The sequence below is a fragment of the Leptosomus discolor genome, chromosome 8 (assembly GCF_034619465.1).
Source record: "Leptosomus discolor isolate bLepDis1 chromosome 8, bLepDis1.hap2, whole genome shotgun sequence".
Taxonomy (NCBI): Eukaryota; Metazoa; Chordata; class Aves; order Leptosomiformes; family Leptosomidae; genus Leptosomus; species Leptosomus discolor.
Window position 1 is genome coordinate 50,156,706 of NC_141398.1, and position 23,535 is coordinate 50,180,240.

Here is a 23,535-nt window from a genome sequence, read left to right on the forward strand (position 1 = left end):
TCGGGGATAAATTGTTTCAGCTTCACTGGTGTTGGTACTCCTCATACTCGCTGCATTTATTTTTTCTTCTAAGATGTGAAGATATGGAAAAAATGAATTACTTCTTGTAAAACAGCCACTGTCTCTGCTCCTTCATGGCCTCTACTAGAGTTTTTTGCTACAAAACTACTTCTTTGAACCAAAAGGAAACTAATGTTTGAATTTCTTATGTTCATGCCATGGACATATCTTACAAATATAATACAGAATAGGCTGTCTAGAACTATGTATGTGTATATATATATATATTTTTTTTTTTTTTCTTGTTGGTAACAATACAGCCTTAACCCTGCCTGGGAGGTATGAGCCAGTTACTGGAAGCTGTTTGACCAATCCCAACAAATCAGTACTAAGTAATATAGTAAACAGCACCTCATCTAAACGTGCTAGATTACAAGCTTCCCACGTGGGTGATGTTCTTGCCACCTCCAGGAGGTGCTGATGCATTCACACAGCACAATTGCTTGGGCAAGGTAAATCCTTACTTATGTTGTGGTGCCGTGTGCCCCAAGCCCACCGCCGATGCTAAATGCGTTATACCATCCATAGAAGTGGAGGATGGAGAGAGATAGAGCCACATGAAACAGGGCAGGTGAAGTGTGTCAAAGGGGGAGAGTGGGACGATGACCTTGAGTTTGTCTGTCTGCTGGCCCAAGCCTGCTTCCTTGGCATGTGAAAACATTTCTCTTAATAATAATAATAATAATAATAATAATAATAATAATAATAATAACAACTCACTTGCTCATCTGTCTCGTATTCCTAAACTTAAACAAGTATTAGTTTTCTGCAGAACAGAAGGTGTCCTCAACCCAGCATTGTATTGTGTAGCACCAACGAGCCTTGAAAAGACATCCTGCAAAAATACTGACCTCTGGAACGAAATCTTCTTTCTGCTCTAGTCAGTTGAGAGTTTGTAAAACAGATATTTGAGAGCCTTGAACTTGACAAATTCTGTGAATTTATTTTTTTACTTATTCATAATAACAAGGTTTTGCGATGGGGAGAAAGGTAGACCTCACAGCTATGCCTGCTTGATGTTAAAAAAAAAAAAGCATTTTTGTTCTTAACTTGGAGAAATTGGCCCATAAAATTGCTCAGGAGCTGCTCATTGGTGTGAAAAGATGACCCTGGCAGGACTGCCAGAGACACCTTGTGTGATATGCTCCTTCATTGCTAGTTGCACACATTCATTAAGACTTTGGGGTGCTCTTGCTCAGCTGTGCAGCGCTGCTGGTTGTGTTACTTGACTGGAGAGGTGAAAAGACACAGCCATGTCTTCCTTCTTTTTTCTTTTTCTTTTTTACCATTTCATATTTTCCTAGGATGTGGAACTTTGTCCAAAAAAACTCAAAACCCATCCCATTCCCCCCCCCCCTCCCCCTTCATGACACTGATAAAGTATTAGAAGTGACATATTCCAGGCTATTTTACTTGTCTTCTATGTTTTGTAGGTTTTTTTTTTTTTAAGGCTTCATGGTTCAGATTTTGACAATTTTCTAAAACAACTCATGAGGGTTAGGAACATAGTTTTTAAACAGAAGCTGACGTGCTCACGGAATACTAACGCTTCAAGCATTACTGTGAATGGGGGGAAAAAAGAGGCAACAAACACCTAGATATAACAAAATATTGTGCTGTGTATGGGAAAGAGTGCATATAGTGGCAACTGACTATGGTGAGACAATTGGATGCAGATAATAAAAGAAAAAAAATCCTATGATACAGGAATTTATGCTTTTTCAATACTGAACAAATCTTTCGCCGGCTGCACTTTGTATGCAATACTGTAACCTTCTGCCGGGGAGCTTTATCCAAGACTCAGGAGCTCAGCCTGTCCTCTGTGAGCTGCACTCACAGCCCAAATGGCCAGCGTGGCTGCGACCCAGTGCACTTGCTGGTGGCACCAAGCCCGCTAGAGGTCGGACAAACCCAACCCAGCTATTGTAACATGGCAGTGAACTCTGTGTGAAGTGAGCAGTCTCTCCTATTAGCCCTGCTCCATCTCCACCAACTTAGTGGAAGTGGGTCCCACACCAGGTTTTTGCCAAACAGAATGCCAAAACCGCCATCGTTTTAAATTTCCAGTCCTTTATCTACTTACATTTGGGATCTTTTGTGTACGTAATTTTGATGCTAAGACCTGTCCCTGGGATGGGTTTCCCAGACCAGTCACTCACACATGCAGTGTGCAGTTTTTATTGTAGGTCAGCGCCTCATGTAGAGCTAAACCATTCAGGAATCATGGTACCAACCTGAAAATTAGGGCATGGGGCTTTACTGAAACATCTCTGGCTTTTGAACTATGAGAGTGCATTTGGGGTCAGATTTTGATGTTTTTCAATGGAACTATGGGAGTTGAAACTCATCTTTTAAACAAAGCTGAATTCTCATTAAAACACTTAAAGAACTGCACTTTGAAAGAAAATGCTAAGTATCACCATGCTCACCAGAAAATGAAGGGACCTGATAATACTTTGCGTACTCACTTAGCATACAAAGTCCTTAGGGCATCTTTTATTTATCTGCAGCACACAATCCACACGGACTCTAAAAATAATGGATCGTGCAGCCTGTTGAAAGTATTCAGCAGTTCTTTAGGAATGGCCTTAATGACTGTATTTAGAGACCATATTTCTGATAAAACTAAGCAATTTCCTGTGTGGTTAGCAAAGAAAAATATCACTCGTGCTTGTGCATTTCTTTAAAGATCTGTTGTACATCTGAAATTCTGAATGGGTCTGTAATACGGACTGGAAATTCGTCTAAGCAGCTCTTTCCCCTATAAAGTGAAATATTAACAAAGAAATTCTGCACTTTTTTTTTTTTTTTTTTTTGCCACAGTCAGGTAAACTGCTTCATGACTAGGTGTTCAGTGAAGTATTACAGCGAGCAATGTTCCTGAAAAACTATGTATGGTCCATGAGCATAAACTCTGCCAGACTCCTGCTTTCATCGAGTGCTGTTTATTGTCCTCGGGAAATGGTAATCCAAAGCTCAAGGGGGGTCATGCAGCACTCGGCGGCACGCTGCAGGTAATGCAGTGGGGAGATGCGATGTTCAAAGGCAGCCTCTGGCAGGTAGCGCTGGCATAGGGAAAGCCTGCGCTACCCGGGTGTCCTGCTTCCTTCAGCATCATTGCAGAGGTGCGTCCCATGCTTATTCAATCAGGGTAGGAATTAGTATGGCAGTAGTCAAACACATCAGTCAGCATCATCAAGGATTATATCCCCAAATGTGTATTGGGTGTTTCATTGCCACAGTTGTAACAGACAGTCTGTGTCTGGGTATCTTGGCTATGAAGGCCAAGACCAGCATCCTTTCTCTGTGCCAGTGTGAGGAATGTAAGCCATTACCTGTTGCTTTTTTATGAAGCTGTAGAAAACGAGGTTTGGGGTTTTTTTTGTTTCTGTTTGTTTTTTTTTTTTTTTAAATTAAAAGTTTGAGACCAACCTGGTTTCAGTCACAGCTTTCTTTTGATATATTTGTATATTGTATCCTCAACAGCAGATACAGACAGTTTTCACTGACAGCTGTGAACAGAAGAATAATCAAAAGTCTACCCACCCTCTCAGGTCTCCCACATCTAAGTAGACATTGTTCAGGCCAACAGGATGACAGGCTGTGTCATTGTTTAAAAAAAGGTATCTTACAAACAAATGCTGAAGCTTTACATCCTGCCTGGGAGTTAATAAATAAATATATCTTATTTGCGTATGAAATATTGTAAAAATTTGAGCTTACTGTTTAACAACAACAACAAAAGCTTAGTCAAAAGAATTGTGCTTTACTAATTGTTTAAATCCAAATTAAATGAGGTGGATTATTTCAATAATGACGTGGCTATCCACTCATTGTGGATATTTATTTATATATTTATTGAACAGAAAACTGCTAAACTAAGCAGCCTCCAGCCCAGCTAACTGTCAGTTACTAACTGGCTCTCAGGAGTTAAGCACTTCTAATTGAGGACATTAATGACCAGTTTTGATTGTCACAGTATGTTTGTGAACTCATGGCACGACACACCTACAAAATCAGCCAAGAAGTAAAATGTGTAGCTCATAATTTTGGTGCTAACCAGAAATCTTGTGGCAGCACAGGCAGTCTCAATGGCTTTATTTATTTACAGTAAATAAACTTGCCACTCTTTGCCCTTGCTGACCTTGGGCTCTGACCCACGTGCCGGCAGTGCTGGGAGCATGATGGCTGCCATGCACTGAAGTTGTGCCACAGCACTTAATGGGATGGACGGGTGCAAGGTGCTGCTCAGCCTTTGCCCTGCTCCTCTCCAGCTTATTAACTGAAGTGTAGCATTTAATACAAGAGATTAAAAGTGCCGCCCCCAATTAAAATAAAAAGGGTAAATGAAGTTCTGAATCAACAAAGCAGTCAGGCCTAAAAAATTACTAGGCTACAGGGACTCTGCTGAATTAAAACCAGCAAACACTCCAAGTGCTTTTTCTTAACCTCTAGTCAGGTATCAATTTAGACTATGTGGCAGTGTTTTAGATATTTCGTGTAATGGCCTTGAATTTCGTTGTAAATAGCATTCAGAAAACTCTTAATAAAGAATGGGTGGAGAATAAAAGAATCTATAGAACCTGGCATTAAAATAATAGCCATTCAACTCCATATGCGAGTAAAAAATGTAACTACTCTACTAGTGGAAAATGAATTATAGCTCCTCTGCTAATGCGCTTGCAAAAGAAAAATGGCTATAAAAATAACGGCGACAATTTAATGTCTACAGGGATTGGTATTTAACAAAATTAAATGATCTTATAATCTGACTTTAGTTCAAATATTTATGTTAAAATTCCTAGCAAGTAAGAACATGACCAGTCATTATAAAGTGCAATTCCAGCATTCCAAGTGGATTTTAGTGGGTTAAGAATTTATAATCTGATTATGCTACACCCAACTTTAAAGATTTTAAAAATCAGGCTACTTACAATACTGACAAAAGTATTTTCTTTAACTTGTCATAGACTGATAAAGAAGATATTTGCCTTTTGAGCACTAAAATACAGGTGTAGACCTTGAGGACTTAAAGAACCAAGTTTTTGTAACAATGAAGGCATAGGCAGAACAGAAAACTGAGTAAAGGAAATGAAATATTTCAGGCATAACTTCACTAATAATGGCTGATGTGGTCTTACAGAGGGAGCAATAGTCTGTTTTAGTACTAGGGTTAGATTTTGCTATAGCATAAGGTACTATGGAGATTTGTCAATCATCGTAATATTTAGCTATTAAAATTTAGTAGCTATAGATTAAAATAAACCGCATCCTCCTCAAAAGGAGGGTGCTTGCCTTTTACTGACTAGAGTATTTAATAAGCCAGGCTCGAGTTTCCCGCAGAACTGTTTCACTTAAGAAAACCCAACAAACAACAATCCTTTACCGAGCGTAAAACCCCAAAGAAACACGCTCGGGTGTCCGCCCCTTCCCCTTTCCTCTGGCACGTGGGGCCAGATGGCCGGCAGCCCCGCCCCCCCGCCCCACCCGCCCGCCCTCTGCTGGCCGGGCCGGGCCTCGCCCAGCCATGGCCACCACCACGGCCACCGCCATGGCCTGGGCCGGTCCCCGCTGCTGGACCGAGCTCACAAACGGCAGGGAAAAGGCAAAATCAAGCAGTGCCATCAGCTGGGAAACATCAGGGATTAAAAGCGTCTTTTATCTGGCTAACTCAGGGAGCTGCAGTGAGGATGGAATATCAGCTTTAACCTCAATTTTAGGGAGTATTATTGTGGCTGTCACATTTTTGGTTTGTTGTTTCCCCCAGTGTTACTGTAATCAACCTGTTTGCAAGACGATGGCATGTATTTTTCCCTTGAGAGAGAAGAACCTCTGTTTTCTTGTTGTCTTTGATATTTTAAGAAAACGTAAGACTGATTAAATTGCAAAGAACCCTGATGAGCAGAACTAGCAAGTGGATACTACTTGTATGTGAAGGCTGCATGGTGGTGATTTTGGGCTGTGTTAGGCAGCTCTGCTGCCATTAGATGAAAAATTCACAACCTAGAGAAGAGCAATCAAAGGAAATCTGTGAGAATTGCTAACCTCAGTCTTCCCAGGACCTTCACTATAGCTGAGGCCATTCGAAAAGTTCTTTAAAAGTAGTAAGGTGCACATTTGGCTCTGGCTTAAGGTGTATAAACCGTGTAATAATGACAGTTTGGAATCACTTTCCGCTAGCAGTGGAAAGCAGCCTTAGAGGAAAAGCAGTACTTGCAAAACCTGCAAGGTGTGTTTATGGGACTGCAGTACTTCACTGTTTAGCTGAAGCCTGGCCCTTCAGCTAAACCGTATGAGGCTCACCATGCTCAGACTGTTAGTAGCCCAACCTCTGCCAACATACCCAGTAGTTGAAAACCAGAAAATGTGGTGGTTTAAAATGTCTGCCTTTCTAAAAGGGGATGCTCTTTTCTCTCTTCTTTGTAAAATTAGTTGTAATTTCTCAATTGCTTTTCTTCTACAGAAGAAGGCTAACGAAGAGAAACTTCATCAAGAAAGCTTTAAAGCCTCTGTTTCGGTAATGTGACTCTCACAAAATAATCTGCCACCTGAATACATTCAAAGGAAGTTACATTGGCAGGTGCTGACTGTACTTGTAGGAAGGGCACATCTGTACTGTAGAGACCTCACTGCAAAAGATACATTACCAACATAGTACTTCGAGTAAAATGCAAATGCTCCCTTAACCAAAACCGGCACTGGAAACCCTGATCTGATTCTCTGGCTTGCAGGCATCATTCAAGAGCTCTCCCAAGTATGCACATGGGCATACACTGGGTATGACAGATTAATTTACAAATCTGTGTGTTCAGAATTGCAGGGCCCAGATGAGCAACTGGAAGGAGGCATGGCTGTCCCTTTCAGTCAGTGCTGGTCCCACCTGTGTAATGCCTTCCCACACTGGAGTCTGATCACTTAGATGACGTGTACAGAGGACAATAAGAGACCTGCACTAAGGTAGATAGGTGGCGAGGAGATGTGGGGGGAATCAGGCCTCTTTGGAGCATGTGAAATAATAAAGAAGTCAGATGTCTACTAGTGCATGGTTTTATTCTGTTTTATTTGAGTAACGCTGCTGCAATGTGTTCATATCAAAGGAGAAGTAAAAGCTTGTATGATAGCATTTTTGTTGTTGCTCTAAATTGAAAACTCCCTTTTATTCTGCTAATCCTTTCACCAGCTGCAGGCTCTGTCTGCTCTTTTCAGGCACACAGTCCACTACTTTATTTCCTGCTCCTCTGTTCTGACTCTTGTACTTGGTCTGATTTCTCTACTTCCTTAACTTCTGACTTGTTCTCCTTTTCTCTTGCCAGTGTTGGGGTATGTGGGCTGCATTTCATTACCACAGAGAGCAAACCTCAGCCTCCCGTGCCCTTCTCTATATGCTGCAATGAATACCACAGATAAGGCAGAAACACTGGGAAAAAACTTCTTCTAAGGACTAGGAGGTATTTTCCTTGTGATTTTCTCAAAGGAGTAACACTGAGCGAGGTCTAGCATGCTGCCACACTGAAAGCAGCATAGGTAGTAGTAAGGCTGTGTGTCCAGGTGGGGATTACTACCAGCCACCTTTGCTGAGCTTCATATTGCACCTTCCTTTTCTGCTTTCTTCCCTGGCACCAGGTACCTCGAGTAGGGTTTATGGCAGGGCAGTGCTGTCAGGTGAAGATGAGGGGATCCCAATAGAGAGCTGTGGAGCAGTTCTTTTTGGTGGGTGCCGCTGCATCACCACTGACAGCAGCACTGGGGGCTGCGGGGAACAGGGCCTCAAACTACCCCCTTGACTGTGGGACTTCAGCACTGTGACCCTTGAAGCCAAGCTCTCCTGTGGTGTTAGGGAAGGCTTCAACCTTTCCACTAATTGCCAGAGAGAAACTGAATGCCAAACCTACTGTGGTGCTCTAAGAGGGATGTAGATGAAACCCCTCTAATGTTCCTAAACCCTGGGTTGCTCTGGTAAGAAAGTGCAGCACTGCACATTGCTCTCTATAAATAATGCAGCTTTACGTTGTATTAGCCCTTGTTATCTGTCCGACGTCTGTTTTCTGTGCTCTCTGGACCTCAATATCCTGACTTGGAATTTCACCTGCAAAGAGCAGAAGCGTGTCATCAAATCCCCTGATGTACAAATGTTCCTAATGCCCTGCCCTGCATGCACACTGGAGGAGGTGGGGGTCTTCTCTAGAGCACTGTGACTGATTACTACCAGATAAATGCTGAATTAAGGAAAGCAACTGATAGTGGAGCAAGATCCCCCCCCGCAGCGGCTTAAGAAGCAGATGCCAGCCCATGCAGCTGACTTAATGTTTGTCCCTTGGCAGAGAAATCCCACAAGTGACAGCTGTGCCTCTGGGATGGCTCTCATGTGCCCTCTGCACCTGCAATGATTTTCAGTATTTATCAAGAAGAAAAGCAATTACAAAATGCTACTCTAAAGCTCCCCAACCTAGCTTTAATGACAGCCAAAGAGTTCAGCTGTGTTGAGGAATGCTGTGGGTCAGACAAGGACAGTATGCCAGATTCATCTTTTTGCCAGCCCAGATTCTTCAGCCCTACTCATTCCAATGGCAGGGACCCTCACACCACCTTTGAAGTACAATTTGGTCAATTTGGTGGGGTTTTTTGTTGTGGGTTTTTTGGGTTTTTTTGGTTTTTTTCCCTTCCCCTATCTCTGTTCTTGCTCATTGTGGCTGACCACAGTCAACAGATTACTCGAATAGTCTGGAAACTTTATCAGCAACTGTTGTCCAGTGGGAAAGGCTCTTCCTGTTCATTCCTGAAAGCTGTCAGTCCTTTTGGAAGTAGCATCATTTGCCTAATGAAAGATGCAATAGAATGGCAGTATGCAATTTCAAGTCACACGGTACACTACTACAAGTGCACAGAAGGATCTTTTTTCTTAGACGAGTCTAGGCTCTAGTGGGAAGAAACCAGCCTGGAAGCTGGCACCTTCCCCCTGACCCCCACCCTGCTCCCCAGCCACTGCTGCACCTCCCTGCTTACCTTGCACAGCATCAATCCGCAGCTTTTTGCTGGGAAAAATGTTATTCCTTGAGAACTAAAAACTTTGCTTGTGTGCATTGGTGCCCTTTCAACCCTCAGCTGTGGCTACCAGTACGTGAGCTGTGTTTGCCCCAGGGGTCCGCAGCAGTAAAGAGACACAAGGGGACAGGAATCAGCAGGTCTGGAGAAAAGACACAGCTTGAACTGCTTTGCTCAACTGTAAATAAGGCAAAACTTAATTCCCACTCTCATCTCTGTTTTTCTCTCAAATTACCGGGTTTTACACCTCCTGCTCTGATCCCACAAAGATGAGCCCTGAAAAAGTACTTGGGCCAATTCGTCAATTTTTTGACCATGCTTATGTAGCTTCTGCAAACCTGTGACATTATAACCTGGGATCCATTAAGAAGAGCATCTCTAAACTAGACATCACTTGATCCTTAATACCTGAAGGGGTATCATGCGAATTTAAACATGTTAAACTTTACCTTAAAGTGTAGTCTTTGATATTGTCCTGAGCAGTAAAGGAGTTAAATACTGATAGCACCTTCCTGAATTGAAATTCCAGGCAATACATATTTAAAACAAAGCAATGTGAAAATAGCAGTAACAAGCCAACCAAATACATCAACTGTTGTGTTATAGCTCAGGTTATGTTATTGGGAAGAAAGATTGATTAAGAATCTCCTATAAACTCTACCGCCACTGCCTGGAATCTTACATAAACCTTATTTTGGATGCAGACGAGAACAAGACATGAGCTCTTCAGCAAACTTTGCTGCTCTTGCAGGTTTCACAGCTCCTTGATCTGAAATCATTCAGGCTCTCAAGTTTACATTCTTCTGGTTGTAAATCCCTGTTAGCAAATTGTGGTATATTATAGTTAGTTTTACCTCTATCAGCATGGTATCATTACATCTCCACATGTCTCTCTCTCTGTTTTAGTGAAGAATACAAAGATGCTTATGTTTCACTATGGTCAAAGAACTGAGGTGGAATTTAAAAGCAAAAAAAGGGTATTTATGCTTCATGGGGTGTGAACAACTATTGCACAATATTTGATTTAAAGCTCGCATGTAGTTTCAAGTGCACTTTAACAATCTCAACCTGATTTTAAATGAGATTTACAAATACTTAGCAGCTTCATATATGCTTCTGCAGGCATCACTTACAATGCTGTGTTGCTGTCCTCATGGATTTAGAAATTGGTGCTGACTTGTATCTTGACTTTATTTATTTTAATTTTTTTAATTTATTTTTAAAGAATACATTTAGATAATTTTGCCAACAAGAACTAGAAACTTTATTTCCAAAAAAATGGCAGTTTTTCTCGAAACTTAAATATCTATGATCTGGGAATTTAAGGAAAATGCCAGATGTCGTAATGCGATCTCAAGAGTTAGTGATATTACTATATAAATGTTTCTTGTGTACATGAATCCTGTATTAGCAAATACCACAACTATCTCTTGAAATTAAGTATCTTCAGAATTAGTAGACTTCATGTCGCTCACTGATGTCTTTATATATCAAGTTTGCCTAAGCAGTTGACCAGCTGTATAAAAATTTCATCCAAAAAATGTCACTCCTTCCCCCTGGATGGAAACACTTGTTTACAGAATGTCTTGAGTACACAAAAACATGGAGTTAAATTAGCTAATCCTGCAAAAACACAGATTAATGCAGACCTGAATATCCCTGCCACGTCAATGTATAAGGCCTTAGTTATGGTACACTTTCTATTCCACTTCTGCCACAGAGGAGATGTTTGATTTGTCTTGTTTTCCTTCTTTCTCAGTTATCTAAACAATAGATGTCTTCTTGAAGTAGGTTCTTTATAAACGCCACTTTACAGAAATTTCATCATTGGTTTGGGGATTTTTCAGTTCTTGTACTTTTGAGCAGCCAAATCTCAGCTGAGAAATCCTTGGACTACCTCAGAAGGCCACAAAGGGAAAGGTAGAGATTTCAATAGACAGTGTTTTCAGATACCTGTCTTCAGGGAGGTCCTGCGAGTTGGTCGCTGGAAGTGAACTTGCCCCTCTTGGCCTTTCCGTGCTGCTTTCCCTGTCTCTGAAATTGAGAGGACAATCCCTACCCGCTGCAAAGGGCAGCCGGGCTGCCTGAGAATCTTCTGTGCCCTGACCGTGTTTGGTCAATGACAAGTGTTTTTGTTATTAAATCTGTACTAAAAGGAGTGTGGGAAACTGGCCCCCTATAACTTCAGTTAATGAGAACAGATTACACTTGTCCCCACCATCTCTGCTGTGCTGTGCAGCCTGAACACAGTACAGTCCATTCTCACTCAACCTCCCTGTGGTACAACTGCCAGCCTCATTCTGTTATGTGGTTAATCACAGACTAATGTGCTTCTTACCTAGTTGCTTTAATTTAATTTAGGGTCTGGTCCTATGAGGCAGTGAAGTTCTCTGCTCTCATTGACTTCTGTAAGATTTGAGGGACTTGGGACCTGTTAAGAAAAGGGTCTTTAATCTTCCGTCAGGAACCCGAGCACATGAAGGGGAACTATTGCTTCTGTACACAGTCATAACATGTACAGGATTTGGGTACCTTTTGTAATAGCCCGCTTAAATCTTAGTGCGTTGCTAGGGAACTGGCCGTGTCCACAACCAACAAACATGTAGACGTTGTGTCCTACTGGTCTCTGGCAAAGTTTACCGTAAGAAATGGCTTTATTGCAACAAGATCTACTAGCAGTAGTACAAAAATGTAGTTTGTCAGCTTTTTTAAATTACAAATATTTTAATTCTATCATACAAATAGAAATCTCGTCCAAGCTGAAGGGTAGGCATGTGAGGACACCACCCCGAATCAAATACTTCTTTCCCTTATTCTTTAAATACTGATTCAGCTATTTTTTAATTTACTTGAGTCTAAGTACAGTGTTTGGAAGCTTAACAAGCTTGGATACTTTCTGCTCTCTTGCACTAACTAATGCTATTACTATTTTCAAGACACTTAAAACCAGAGCTGATTATTTATATTTCCAAAGTGTATGGCTTTTCAAGTTTTTAGACTGCATTTAAGAGTGTCAGAAATGATGAAACTTTTGTGTTTATGGAGTCGTAGAATTCTGTTTCTGAAATGGTTTCATCTCCCTTTCATGGACATCAGAATTGTTTGCATTGTTTTAAATTAGTGATAAAACAAGGCTTGAAACCCCAACTACCAAAGAAATGTCTGCTATCAAAACAGGACACAATCTGGGCAGAGAAAAAAAAAAGGTCATGGGGAAATGGAAATGCAATATGGTCTAAGATGACCTCCCCAAAAACAAGCAAGCAAACCCTGTTCTATTAAGCTCTCAGGAGAGCTGCTAAAGAATGTTGAAATAATCCAGAGAAGGAACTCAACCCCTCATTTTCATTCTTCTCGGTCCATTCCTTGCAACTCCCTAAGAAAAACTGATCCCTTGGGTGTTTTGTACAAAAGGATGAATTTTTGTGATATAAAAGCACACAGCTTAAAGCTGTAAGTCCTCATATTCCTTGGCAGTCATTATCTTCCAGTTTATGGAGAAGCACATATTGATCCTTTCCAAGGCATGGGTTGGCAGGGAGGCAAGGAACACTCTTCTGGACTCATCAACTTTTCTTGCAGGGCCCAAGCAGGAGCAATCTCACAGAACAATATGGGACTAATAAAAACCCGTCATATATACACACGCTTAAGTTTTTTCTCCTTGTCTCATGGTGGTTGCACAATGTAACAGCAAAGACATGGAAGGCACTTAGGAAACTACAAGAGACTAGACAGCTAGTGATGCTTTTGCTTGTCAGACCTGTAGCTTATTATGTCACACACAAGTATTCAAGTGCAATGACCTTTTTGCAAAATTGCTTAAGTTATAGAAAAGGTTTTTCAATATTCAGAGCTCAACTTCTGTCCTCCACTGTCTGAACGCATCTCTGTCCTTAGAGAGCAACTTTTTCTAGCCTGACTGCTCATCCCTATGTGATTATCAAACCCAGAATTAATGTAGCATAATTAACACATTGTGAGTTGTCTAGTGTTACAGGTGAACTAGCAGTTTTGTGATGGGTAGCCTTGTGACATTCATTGTCATAGATCATACAATATTGTGGATTTTAGTTCTCTGACCCAGAGTATTCAATAGAATGAGATTCTTCCTTAACTTGATTTTTTTCTGGCTTTTGTGACTCTAAATGAGGTTCTTACATTGTTCAAATGTAATTTTTGTGGTACATTATATTAAGATGTTTGGCCTGATCCAGTTTATGCGGCTTCATGTAACTGATGAAAGAGCTATTGTTTTTCACAGCAAAAAAACTGCCACTCATCCAGATCACTGACCTATTTCTTGGAGTCAGAAGTAACCTTTCTGAAGTTTCACTGATTTTTAATCCAGTGTTTTATACTATTGATCTTGAAGCCCCATGTTTGAAGTGTGATTACAACAGTATTTAAGGATCAGATAAAAAATTTCAACTTAATTTTTGGATGCAGAAAGATTTTATTTTTCCATAAGATTTGATACTCTTCTAAATAAAGTGTTAAATGAATTACAGCAAATCAGCCATGGGGGTTATTCCATTAGTCAATAATACAGAAATTCCTCAGGCTTAAAAATCACCAGTATATTCCTCTCCATTTTTCTTTCTCTGAGATCCAGTGGAATTTGTTGCTATTGTCTGAAACAGATGATGAACCATGTTCAGAAGCAAAAATTGAATCAGTTCACCCTAACACTAGATTGGGCCATTTATTACCCTGAAATCAGAAAAACAGAATCTAAAAGTTCCTGAGGATGGGAACAATTTGTAGACAACCAGTCCTCTAATCTTGCTTTTCAGCCCTGACTTGCAGGGGCCAGTGCCAGAAGAACACATCAGAAGAATAAACTAATACTGCACAAAGAGATTTTGTGGAGGCTGGCAAGTGAAGAAATGTATTTACTATTATATATGGCTTTCCTCTGCAGGAGAACAGGGCTTGCGTATTCTCTATGCTTTCTCACTCTACAGAGAGGGATACAGGCATCTAAAAATGAAATAGGATGCTGAGATGCTCAGTCCACGCTGGATTGCTGGCTCCCTGCTCTTTGCCGTGGAACACCTGCTAAAGAACTCCTTGGGAGACTTCTGGGTTTTTCAGGCCCAGCAGAAAAAATCACACTGTTAGGATGTTTTATATTTGGGGCACTGTGGTACTGACAAATGCCTTCTCATTTTATCATGCTGTAATCAAGATGACAAAAAAGTGTGGCAGCTAGTAGAAACTCCCCCCACAGCCCAACAAAAAACGGGGTCTTGAAAGGAAAAGTTTGGCACACAAAAAGCTCCGAACACAAAAAAGCTAAACCTCTACCAAACCATTTCTGCTTGTTGTGAGCCTGCCAAAGCAGAACAGACTTTCTCAACAGAAAAGGCTACATTATGCTAGAAGGAAATGAGCTGCAAGGCACAGGAAAAGGGAACACGAGTGGAGATTTATGGCACCACTGAAAGCAGGCACTGTACTGCCAGATCAGGAGTAAGACACTACCAAAGGATGCTACCTTTGTTTTTTCATCTATCAAGGAAGAAGGAGAGTTTCTGTTGCAGAGTATACTAACTACTGACATCCATTGCAGAAAGCCCATCACTTCAGCCTTCTTTCAGGGTCCCAATGAGAATTTTCCACTTTTTTAGAAGATACGAAGAAAAGTAATTAGCAAATACCACCCACACTAAAACCACCCAAAACAAAACCACCAGTCAATGAATACCTGACAGTTAATCACCTGGAAGCAGAATTGTGTTACAAATGTTACAAGTTTTGCTCAAGTATCACTGACTTTAAGTATAAGGCAAGTTTTTTTGCAAAAGATCCTCATTATGCCCTACTGCTGTTCCTGAAGATCATACAGGAAGGATTTGTTCATGTTGACATTTTTTACTTTGGATTTTTGCTGCCGTTTTGGCTCTTGCTCTTCATGCTGTACATTTTCCCTTTTCCCTTTTTTCTTTTCTTCCTTTTTCCTTTTTTTTTTTTCCTTTCCTTTTTTCCTTTTTTTTTTTCCTTGTCTTTTTTTTTTTTTTTTTTCTTTTTTTCTGTCAGGAATTTCTGATTAGAGCTCCTTTTCACCTCCCTCTGTTAACTCAGTCTCAGAGGTAAGCTGCTAGCCCAGAGAAGCTGCAGAATCTCCTTGGATTTTTACCAAGCTTAGTTTGAACTTTGCCATGGTTTTTACTTGCAAGTGAAACTGCAGCTTGTTTTCAGCTCCCTAAACTCAGGTGAAAGGCTACTCCAAACGATTCTGATGGATAACTGTATGTTGGAACAGCCTTGAAGAACATGAGAACACAGTATCACCCCTAAAACGTAACATGCCATAACTGTAACCTGCATGATGCATTTTGGATGGGCATCCATACGTTTGTTTCTTTCAAAATGATCTTTCTCAGTAGTATGCGCCTCTTTTTCATACTGGGTATCATACCAAATTACCGACACCTATCAGCTTTAATGTACGTATGGAACCTGCGTGTAATTTTCAGTAGTTTTGAATCTGAGCCTAAGCCTCTGGATAGTATGGAAAAATCTTCACAAGTGCCTCAAAAGGGTCTTCGTGGTTTCTCACTAGTAAAGAAGATGGGCCATTTATCTTGAACAAAAATTGACTGTTGCCTTTAACCATAATTTGTATTTGTAAGAGGACAAGACGTTGAATTACATTTTTCTATAGCCCAGAACTAGATCCTGAACTATTGTCCTGAAAAAAAGTCATGTATGTGTAAATACTTTGTGTGTTATGTCACCAAGTGCCACACGGATCTGAATGCTCAAAATATTAGTTAGCAGGGTGTGTAACAGAGATAAGGAAGACTCTTTCTTTTTAGAAACACCTTTTTTTTTTTTTTTTTTTTGAGAGAGAGAACGACTGAAGTAATCTGTATTTCTCTCACAAGTCAGCAAACAAAAGTGTGTCCTGAAACTTCAGCTAGCTATAAAAGTGAAATGCTTTCACACAGATTCAGAGGGGGAGAAGATACTTGCTGCAACACCACTGTTTTCTGTGACCCAGGATCATGGAAATCAGAGGAAATCTCCTAGAGATGTGGGTGTTTTTCTTCTGTTTTTCTTATACATCTTTCCTTCTGCTGCAGTCCTGTAACTTGGGTACTAGTCCAGTGATGTCCATTGGGCCTGACTAGGAATGATCTCCTAATGATTTGATATGTTACTTGATAAAGAGATGGATCTGATGGGTGCCAGTTGATTCAATGACCAATAACCACTCTCCTTAAGCAATGGTGGCATATGAAACATGATTGCAGAGGATACATCAAGCAGCTGGTATTAATGCCTATACATTTCCACTAAGTTCTTGCATGTTATGAAGAAGATGAGTATGAAGGCTATTCCAAGTTCCATGTGTTCTCCTTCCCCAGTGTTAAGCTAGCAGCTTACTGAATCCTGTACTAAGTTTCTGTCTATAAAGACTGTCTGCAGGATTTAGGGTATGTTAGAATGGTATGAGACATGGCAGCAAGAAGAGAGTGAACTGACATGCAGGAAGACTAGTAAATAGTTTTCTATTAATGGCAAGGAGGAAAAACCACACCCAGTGCAATTATACCTCTGAACTTGGTGTTATCTTGGAGCACTGCCCTTGGATATTTATGCAAATGAAGTCTTCCCTGTAGATGAATATGCAATTTTTAGTAAATAAGTACAATCCCAGGCAGATATAATGACAACCAAGAAACTTACTTGGTCATTCCCTTGATGGATTATCATGATGTGGACAGTAACTTGGACTACATACTAGGACAACCCTGACATAAGAAAGCATCTCCAATGTTAGGCAGCTTTTCAGCTTGTATGAGTTCTGCTAAGACCATCCATAAGGTGCCTGACTGACATCAGCTATGGGAAGAAAGCATGTGTGTGCTGTTTTCTGGGCTATGTGGATGGATAGATTCCAGAAAGGTACTTCCAGAAGTAGCAATAACTGAACATATTGCTCACTCAAAGCTGAATGTAGCTTTGATATTATCATTGGACTTGAACTGGGAACCAGTTTATAAGAGATCTTATACCAAGCTTGTATGTGAGTAGAATAACCACTGCAAGCATTTTTTAAGCAACACCAAGCCAGCTGATGCAGATAACTTGACTGCCTGTGCTCAGCAAAATAAGGAGGCGTATTTAATTTTAGCCGACATATTTTATTGTGGCTCAATTTTAAGTCTTCTAATGGGTCTTATACAGCCTGACATAAAATCATTCATGTGTATACAACAGATTTCACCATAACGTGAGTATGACCCTATGGCTACTTCCATGCAGTTTTACAAGCTGCATAAACAAAACTTTTAAGATATGTTTAATTGTTTGTTTTATATTAAGCTACTTGATCTGTATTAAACAGTCAAACATCTCTTATTAAATGTCTTATACATGCAATTTGTGTATACCGTTAAATGTATATTTCTAATGTAAGAATGGTGAATTTGTTATTCAGACCAAAAGAACCAGGCTGGTATCAGATGTTAATCAGGCTGCTGTTTCTAATTCTTATGCTTTTCTGAAGAACAGTGGAGTGTGGTAGAAACTACACAGAGCCAAGTCATGGAGCTTCTTAGTTTTTCATCTACACAGGCAAAACTCTCATTGAAGTCACTGAATAAGAGTTTCTCTGTATAGTTCACATGCCTGTGCTCATAGAAAAGATACATGTGCCATTATCTTAATTTACACATATAGTTCTTCAAATCAGATATGAGGCCAGCTATGTAGAAGGTGCATAAAATAACTGTTGAATTAAATATGGCATAGATTTCTGTGTCTGCTAAATAAACACTAATTCGGGTTTCAAGTAATTATATAGTATCCAAGTTATTATCTAGTAGATAATAAAGCACATACGTTACTACTTCTTAAACTGTATCACTTCATCTGAGTATTGGCAAGCTTAATTTGCAGTGTAGTTGAGTACATTAGAAGATTATTAATAGCTGGAGCCCGTGAGAGATTTGTTTTCATTGTACATAACCACATTTGAGACAGAGCAGTTTGGGTACTCCTACAGCAAGTCTCAGGCACTTTCCAAAATTCTGTGGCAGAGATGAATTGCCAGAAAGATTTGTTACTACTACTAAACACTGTGTTCAGCTTTACAATCATTAAGTATCCGTCTCTTTGTAGCATTAAAACAAAAAGGTTTTTTATTTAGTACCTGCATTGCATTAGGATACTGCAAAGAGGTATATTCTGTCTCAACATGAAACAACCTTTGGAAACAGCTTTCTTCTCTAATTAGGCTTGTTTGTATGCAAATTAAAATATAAATAATGAAGTAATGAAGGGTAGTCTTAAGTGTCATGAGAAAGCTAGGCTGCTGCGAGAAATCAGGAGACTGTTCTATGGGGCAGATAAAGGACAAGCATATTATATTCCTAATCTGTTTTTCTGCTACTTTTTCTGAATATTTTCTGTTAGGTGAACTGGTATTTCTTATGGCAAAGTCTTTCAAACATGTATAAAGAAAAGTTAAAAATTCGAAAGCACGAGTTTTGTGAGTGTATTAAGATGGCACGGCAATTTATTATGTTGACAAATATCTCCGTTGTAAAAGTAGTAAGAAAATTGTCGTATAAATCAAAACAAGGAAAGAAAATTGAAAAGGAACACCTGTTTTGCAGGGAATTAGCACAGGCTACAGGAGCTACAGGGCAGCTGGCAGGATGCCTCTGCCCTCCTGTAACAGTCACTGCTCCCAAAACCAGTCCATGCCCCATGTTCGCAGGGCAAGCTCAGCGCCTCCTTAGCTCTAACAGCCAGAAGTCTGTAAGTTTAAGCTGGTGTACCAGCTTAAAGTGAGGTACCTGCATCTAGAGGTAGTTTTTATTTCTTCAGATGCAATTGTGAAATTTCACAGGGTCCTAATGGACTATGAAATACTGAGAGACTCTGACATTATTGGAATACTCTCAAATATACCAGATAACAGTGCTCCCACCTCCAAGGCTTCTCTTTCACCTCATTTCATTGTGCTAAGGAGCACTCAGAACACAATCTGATTTTTTTTCCCCTTCCAATTGCAAGTCATATATTGCTTTATCCTAAACAAGCAGAATTAGTGTATAGAAGGCAACCATGAGCTTATTAATCACATATTATAGGCTCATATTTAGTATTTTCCAAACACTTCCTCGTGTTTCCTCTTCCTGTTTCTAATTAGTAGAAGATTATAATTCTCTATATCCATCCTGCAGCTGATTAGAATTGTAGAGCAGTCAGCTAAACCAGAACATTTGGTGTAATGCTAGCAGATCACAGCATCAAACTTCTATTTGATAATGCAAAAATATCCTCTTAGATTTTCTGTATCTGCAGCACTTTTATATACTATTTGAATAAAGATAACCTACAAGAACATTTAAAGAAAAACAGAGAGCATAATCTTCTTTCAGCTCCATGCAGAGCAAGAAGAGGTTTTTTTCAAAGCTGATTTCTTTTTTCTTGGTATTCTCAAGCAGTATAACTTTGCCATGGGACACATCAAAGTTTGATATCTAAACCCTTGAAGAGAAAACGGTTTCGCTCCCCCAAATAGGAAATCCATTATGATGGATGACATAACAGTCCTGGTCTGTCATCAGTTCAAAAAGCTATGACACTGCCTGCACCCATTTTTTTCCCCATTCAGTCATTTGGAAGGCAGTCTTCCTCCTATGTTAAATTTTATCATATAGAAAATTTGTGAGCTAACTGGTTCCCTAATACTAATTCAGACCAAGTAGTTTATTTTTTTGCTGAATGAGTCTTAAATAAGATTCCTATTATTTAACTCCAGTAAAGTCTTGCAAGACTGCCTGGTGTAATCTACAGTGTCCTCTGATTATAGGCTGTCATGTTTCACGTAGTGACAGCTGCAAAGCTATAGTACCCTCTCACTATATGACACTTTGTTACTGAAGACTTTGTGATACCTGATGTAATTTCATACACCTGCACATAAACAAATCAAACCCAAAAATGGGATCCTAGGGTTGATTTTCAAACTTCTTTTATCAAAATACGCGGTAATTTGCAGCAGAATTTTTAGGCTTTATTCGGTAGTGCAGATAACCTTCTCCAATACTTAAACTGCTTGACAGTACTAGACCTTATCATAAATGTAAATATTTTTCCCTACTCAATGTCTTTGATTAGATGACAGGCTGTTTCACAAGATGTATTTTGTACAAGAGTTATATACATGTATTCTGCTTGCAACACGCTGCAAATGAGTCAAGCTGATGAAAGGTTGATTGGGAAGGGATTGAGAAGAGCAGGGTAGCAGTCTTGAGATACAATTATCTAATACCAGGCTTAACAAATGACATAGATGCCATAAATTTTCCCTATGGCCAGCAGCAACTCAGGAGATACCTAACCCTACAAGTGCCTGCCAATAAGCACTGTGCCTCATTGAACACCCACAGTACCCCATACTTAGGCAAGGTCATCTGCACTCCATGGAGATCCAGAAACTTGATTTCCTCCCTTCAATATGCCAAGGGATTCAATGTAAAGGTATGTCTGCATACCTTGAACACATCTTCCCAACACCTGCAGTTGTAGCTGTCCAATAGATTTTAGAATTTCACTATGGGAACGGAATGAAATATTTTCCTTTTATATGACAGCCTCACTCAATGCAAGAGATTCCTGTTCAATGGCATTAAAATTTCTCTCTCTCTCTTTTTTTTTTTTTTTTTGCAAGACCCTATCCACCATAATGGGGCATAAAGGGATACAGGGCTAACAGCACAAAATTGCAGTAGGATAGTATGGTAACCCATAGGAAGTATGCAGTAAAGTCCTCTTCCTCAAGCTTGGGGACACCATTCACATAGACATAACAGTGTGTCCCAGCCAATTCTGCTACTGCACAGCGTATTCCCATGGACATGGCACCTCCTGTCGTGCCCACTGCCATCTCCCCGTGCTGCCACAGACCTTGCCCCAGCTGTCACTGAGAGTCTTTCCAACAGCTCATGGTGGAGAAGGTAGCGGCTGGGTCTTCCCATGGGGTTTTGAGGCTCACTGCGTCTGTCCAGGCTGCTTGTATTTGGCTGGGAAACTGCTCCTTGCCTAGGTTTTCTCCCACTTCTCTAGTCAAAACGCCGCAGCGATAGAGCATGCTGAGGGAAGGTGCTGAGCACAGCCTGTCCCGGTTTCTCAGTTTTGACTCTATTATGGGAGAAGCAGGCTCAGCCACACTGGCTGGCAGCTCTGAAACGTAAACCAGAAGGTTTCTCGGAAAAGGCACCGTCCGGCAGTGGCTCTGCCAGCGCTCAGCAGGCACGGGAAGCGGGAGAGCGCATCGCTGTGACGGCGCTGCTGCCAACTCCTGCACAGCTATCGCAGGTCCTGGGATATTCACAGAATCACGGAATGGTAGGAGTTGGAAGGCACCTCTGGAGATCATCTAGTCCAACTCCCCCACCAAATTCAGAAATTCGTTGGCTTTCTGAAAGCGCAAGCTGCCACCTTCGTTTTGAAGAAGCCCAATCTCAGATAAAAGAACTAACTTCTGTTTTAGCCTTAGAAATAAGCATTGCTTAAGCCTTAACAGCTCAAAAGACCATTGGGACAACGCTTTAGAAAACCTCACGATTTTGCAGTCAGCTGATCGACTGGGGTAGAGGGGACTTTTACTCATATTTTGTTGGTACCTCAAGAGGGACCGTGCATTATAGGCGATAACGAAACGGCGTCTCGATCGCCGCTCTCTCCCTCCACTCAGCTCACCACTGGCCGAGACGCGCTGTCCCATGCAACATCGCCCGGTAACCTTCCCGGGACCGGTAACGGGTGAGCAGCCGGCGCCCCGCTACACCTGCCCGCGGGAGCCGTGCCTCGCCGCACCGCCGCCGCCCGCCGCGCCGGTCGGCCCCGAGCCCCCGCCCCAGCGCGGGGCTCAGCCGAGCGGGACGGGCTGCCAGCGCTGCCCGCGGCGGCGCGGGCCCTTACCGATGATGATGGCACAGGCGCTGACCAGCCCGATCTCCTTCTTCAGCGCCACCCGCTCGGGGCCGCCGGGCGCGCCGCGCTGCTCCCCGCCGGCCATCGCTGCCCGCGCCGCTCTGCCCCGCTGCCGCCGCCGCGCGCATGCGCCGCCCCCGGCCGGGGGGCTGGGAAGGGGTGTCGGGGCTGGGGGGCGCGCGGCGGCGGCGGGAAGGTGGCGGGGGCTGTCGACGCCTCTCTGAGGCGAGGCACCTGCGGGGAGCGGGCGAAGGGTCCCTCGGCCCCCCAAGGTCCCTCTGAGGGTGGCAGTGCCCGAGAGGGCTGCGTGTCGCACGAGGTGCGTGTGCCGGGCGTGACAGCCACCTCTGAGAAACCTGCAAACCGTCCCCGGAGGAGCGGGGGGAACCAGCCGCAGTAACCTCAAAGTTAGCGCAGTTCGGTAAGTGCCAAGCATCAAGTGACAGGTTTGGTCACTTAGTTTGTCAGGCAGCAGGGTCTGCCCCAACGCCCAGGTAGCCTGCGTGCCCACAGCTCATTTTGGATGACTTTGATGACCAACCAGTCTTCTCAGTGGTGGTCTGCCGACCGTGTTAGTGCTGTGTTAGTTGTGGTAGTGCAATAACTTAAAGGAAAAAGCATTTTATTGCTCGTAATCAGTATTGCCAGTGTGTGGCCGAGCAAGCGTAGTTAAAATCAACAAAATAATGCCCAAATGCTGACTGCTTGGTTTCTGCCTTTATTTTTCTTCTTAGATTCTTTTCTCCTCCTTCCCACTTTGTTTCAAACCGCTCTGAAAGGAGTTACCCGCCTCCCCCCCCAGCCCATGTGTTCGCTGTCTCCCTTTGCAGTCGTTGGTGCTGAGGAGCCTGCAGCTGAGGGCAGCCCCCCACCAGCCCTCCCAGGTGCCCGGCTGGGCAGTCAGCAGGGCTGTCGATAAGCTGCAGCAGGAGTCGTCTGTTGGCAGGCTTCAGGAAATAATAAATATTTCATCGCATAGAGGGTGGAGCGTAAATGTTGGGATACTTGTTGCAGCAAGAGTGTAGGAATACCAAAGTAAATGTAAGGAAATAATATCATGTAGTAATTCATGAATCTTTTGCTCTGTGAACAAACTGCCTTTGTAGGAGTGTCAATGGATAATCTCTGCTCTCAGATGAAATCAGAAAGTTAGATTGTAGCTTGGGAACCTGGGCTCTTCCCTCAAGCTGTAACAGCCAAACGTTTATTGATGGAAATCCCTGGTTTATTCCTTATTTGTAAGTCAAGATGAACATCTTCCTAAGAGCAGCTCTGCATTCAGAGAGGATCCCCATGTGGGTGACCTGTTCTTAAAGTGCAGAGGTTAGAAAATTTTCATAAGAAGATTATGTGGTATCTGGGAGGTGTGGGAAGGAGATAGTGCGCGTTAGTGGGGTAACCAACGTGGTAATGGAAATTGGATGTGGTGAGGTGGTATCAATAGGAGAAGAAAGGTCTGGTCCTTCACAT

At 41.8% G+C, this 23,535-nt stretch overlaps 1 protein-coding gene across 1 annotated transcript in view; it reads right to left on the reverse strand.

The window, feature by feature from the left end:
• The window catches only part of SLC7A10 (solute carrier family 7 member 10), a 44,925-nt gene extending 22,754 nt beyond the window's left edge, over positions 1-22,171 (reverse strand). Inside the window, exon 1 of the mRNA XM_086468908.1 lies at positions 22,054-22,171. Coding sequence (XP_086325034.1) covers positions 22,054-22,150 — 97 coding nt within the window. The 5' untranslated portion in view covers positions 22,151-22,171. The remainder of the gene's footprint in view (positions 1-22,053) is intronic.
• Between the last annotated feature and the right edge of the window lie 1,364 nt (positions 22,172-23,535).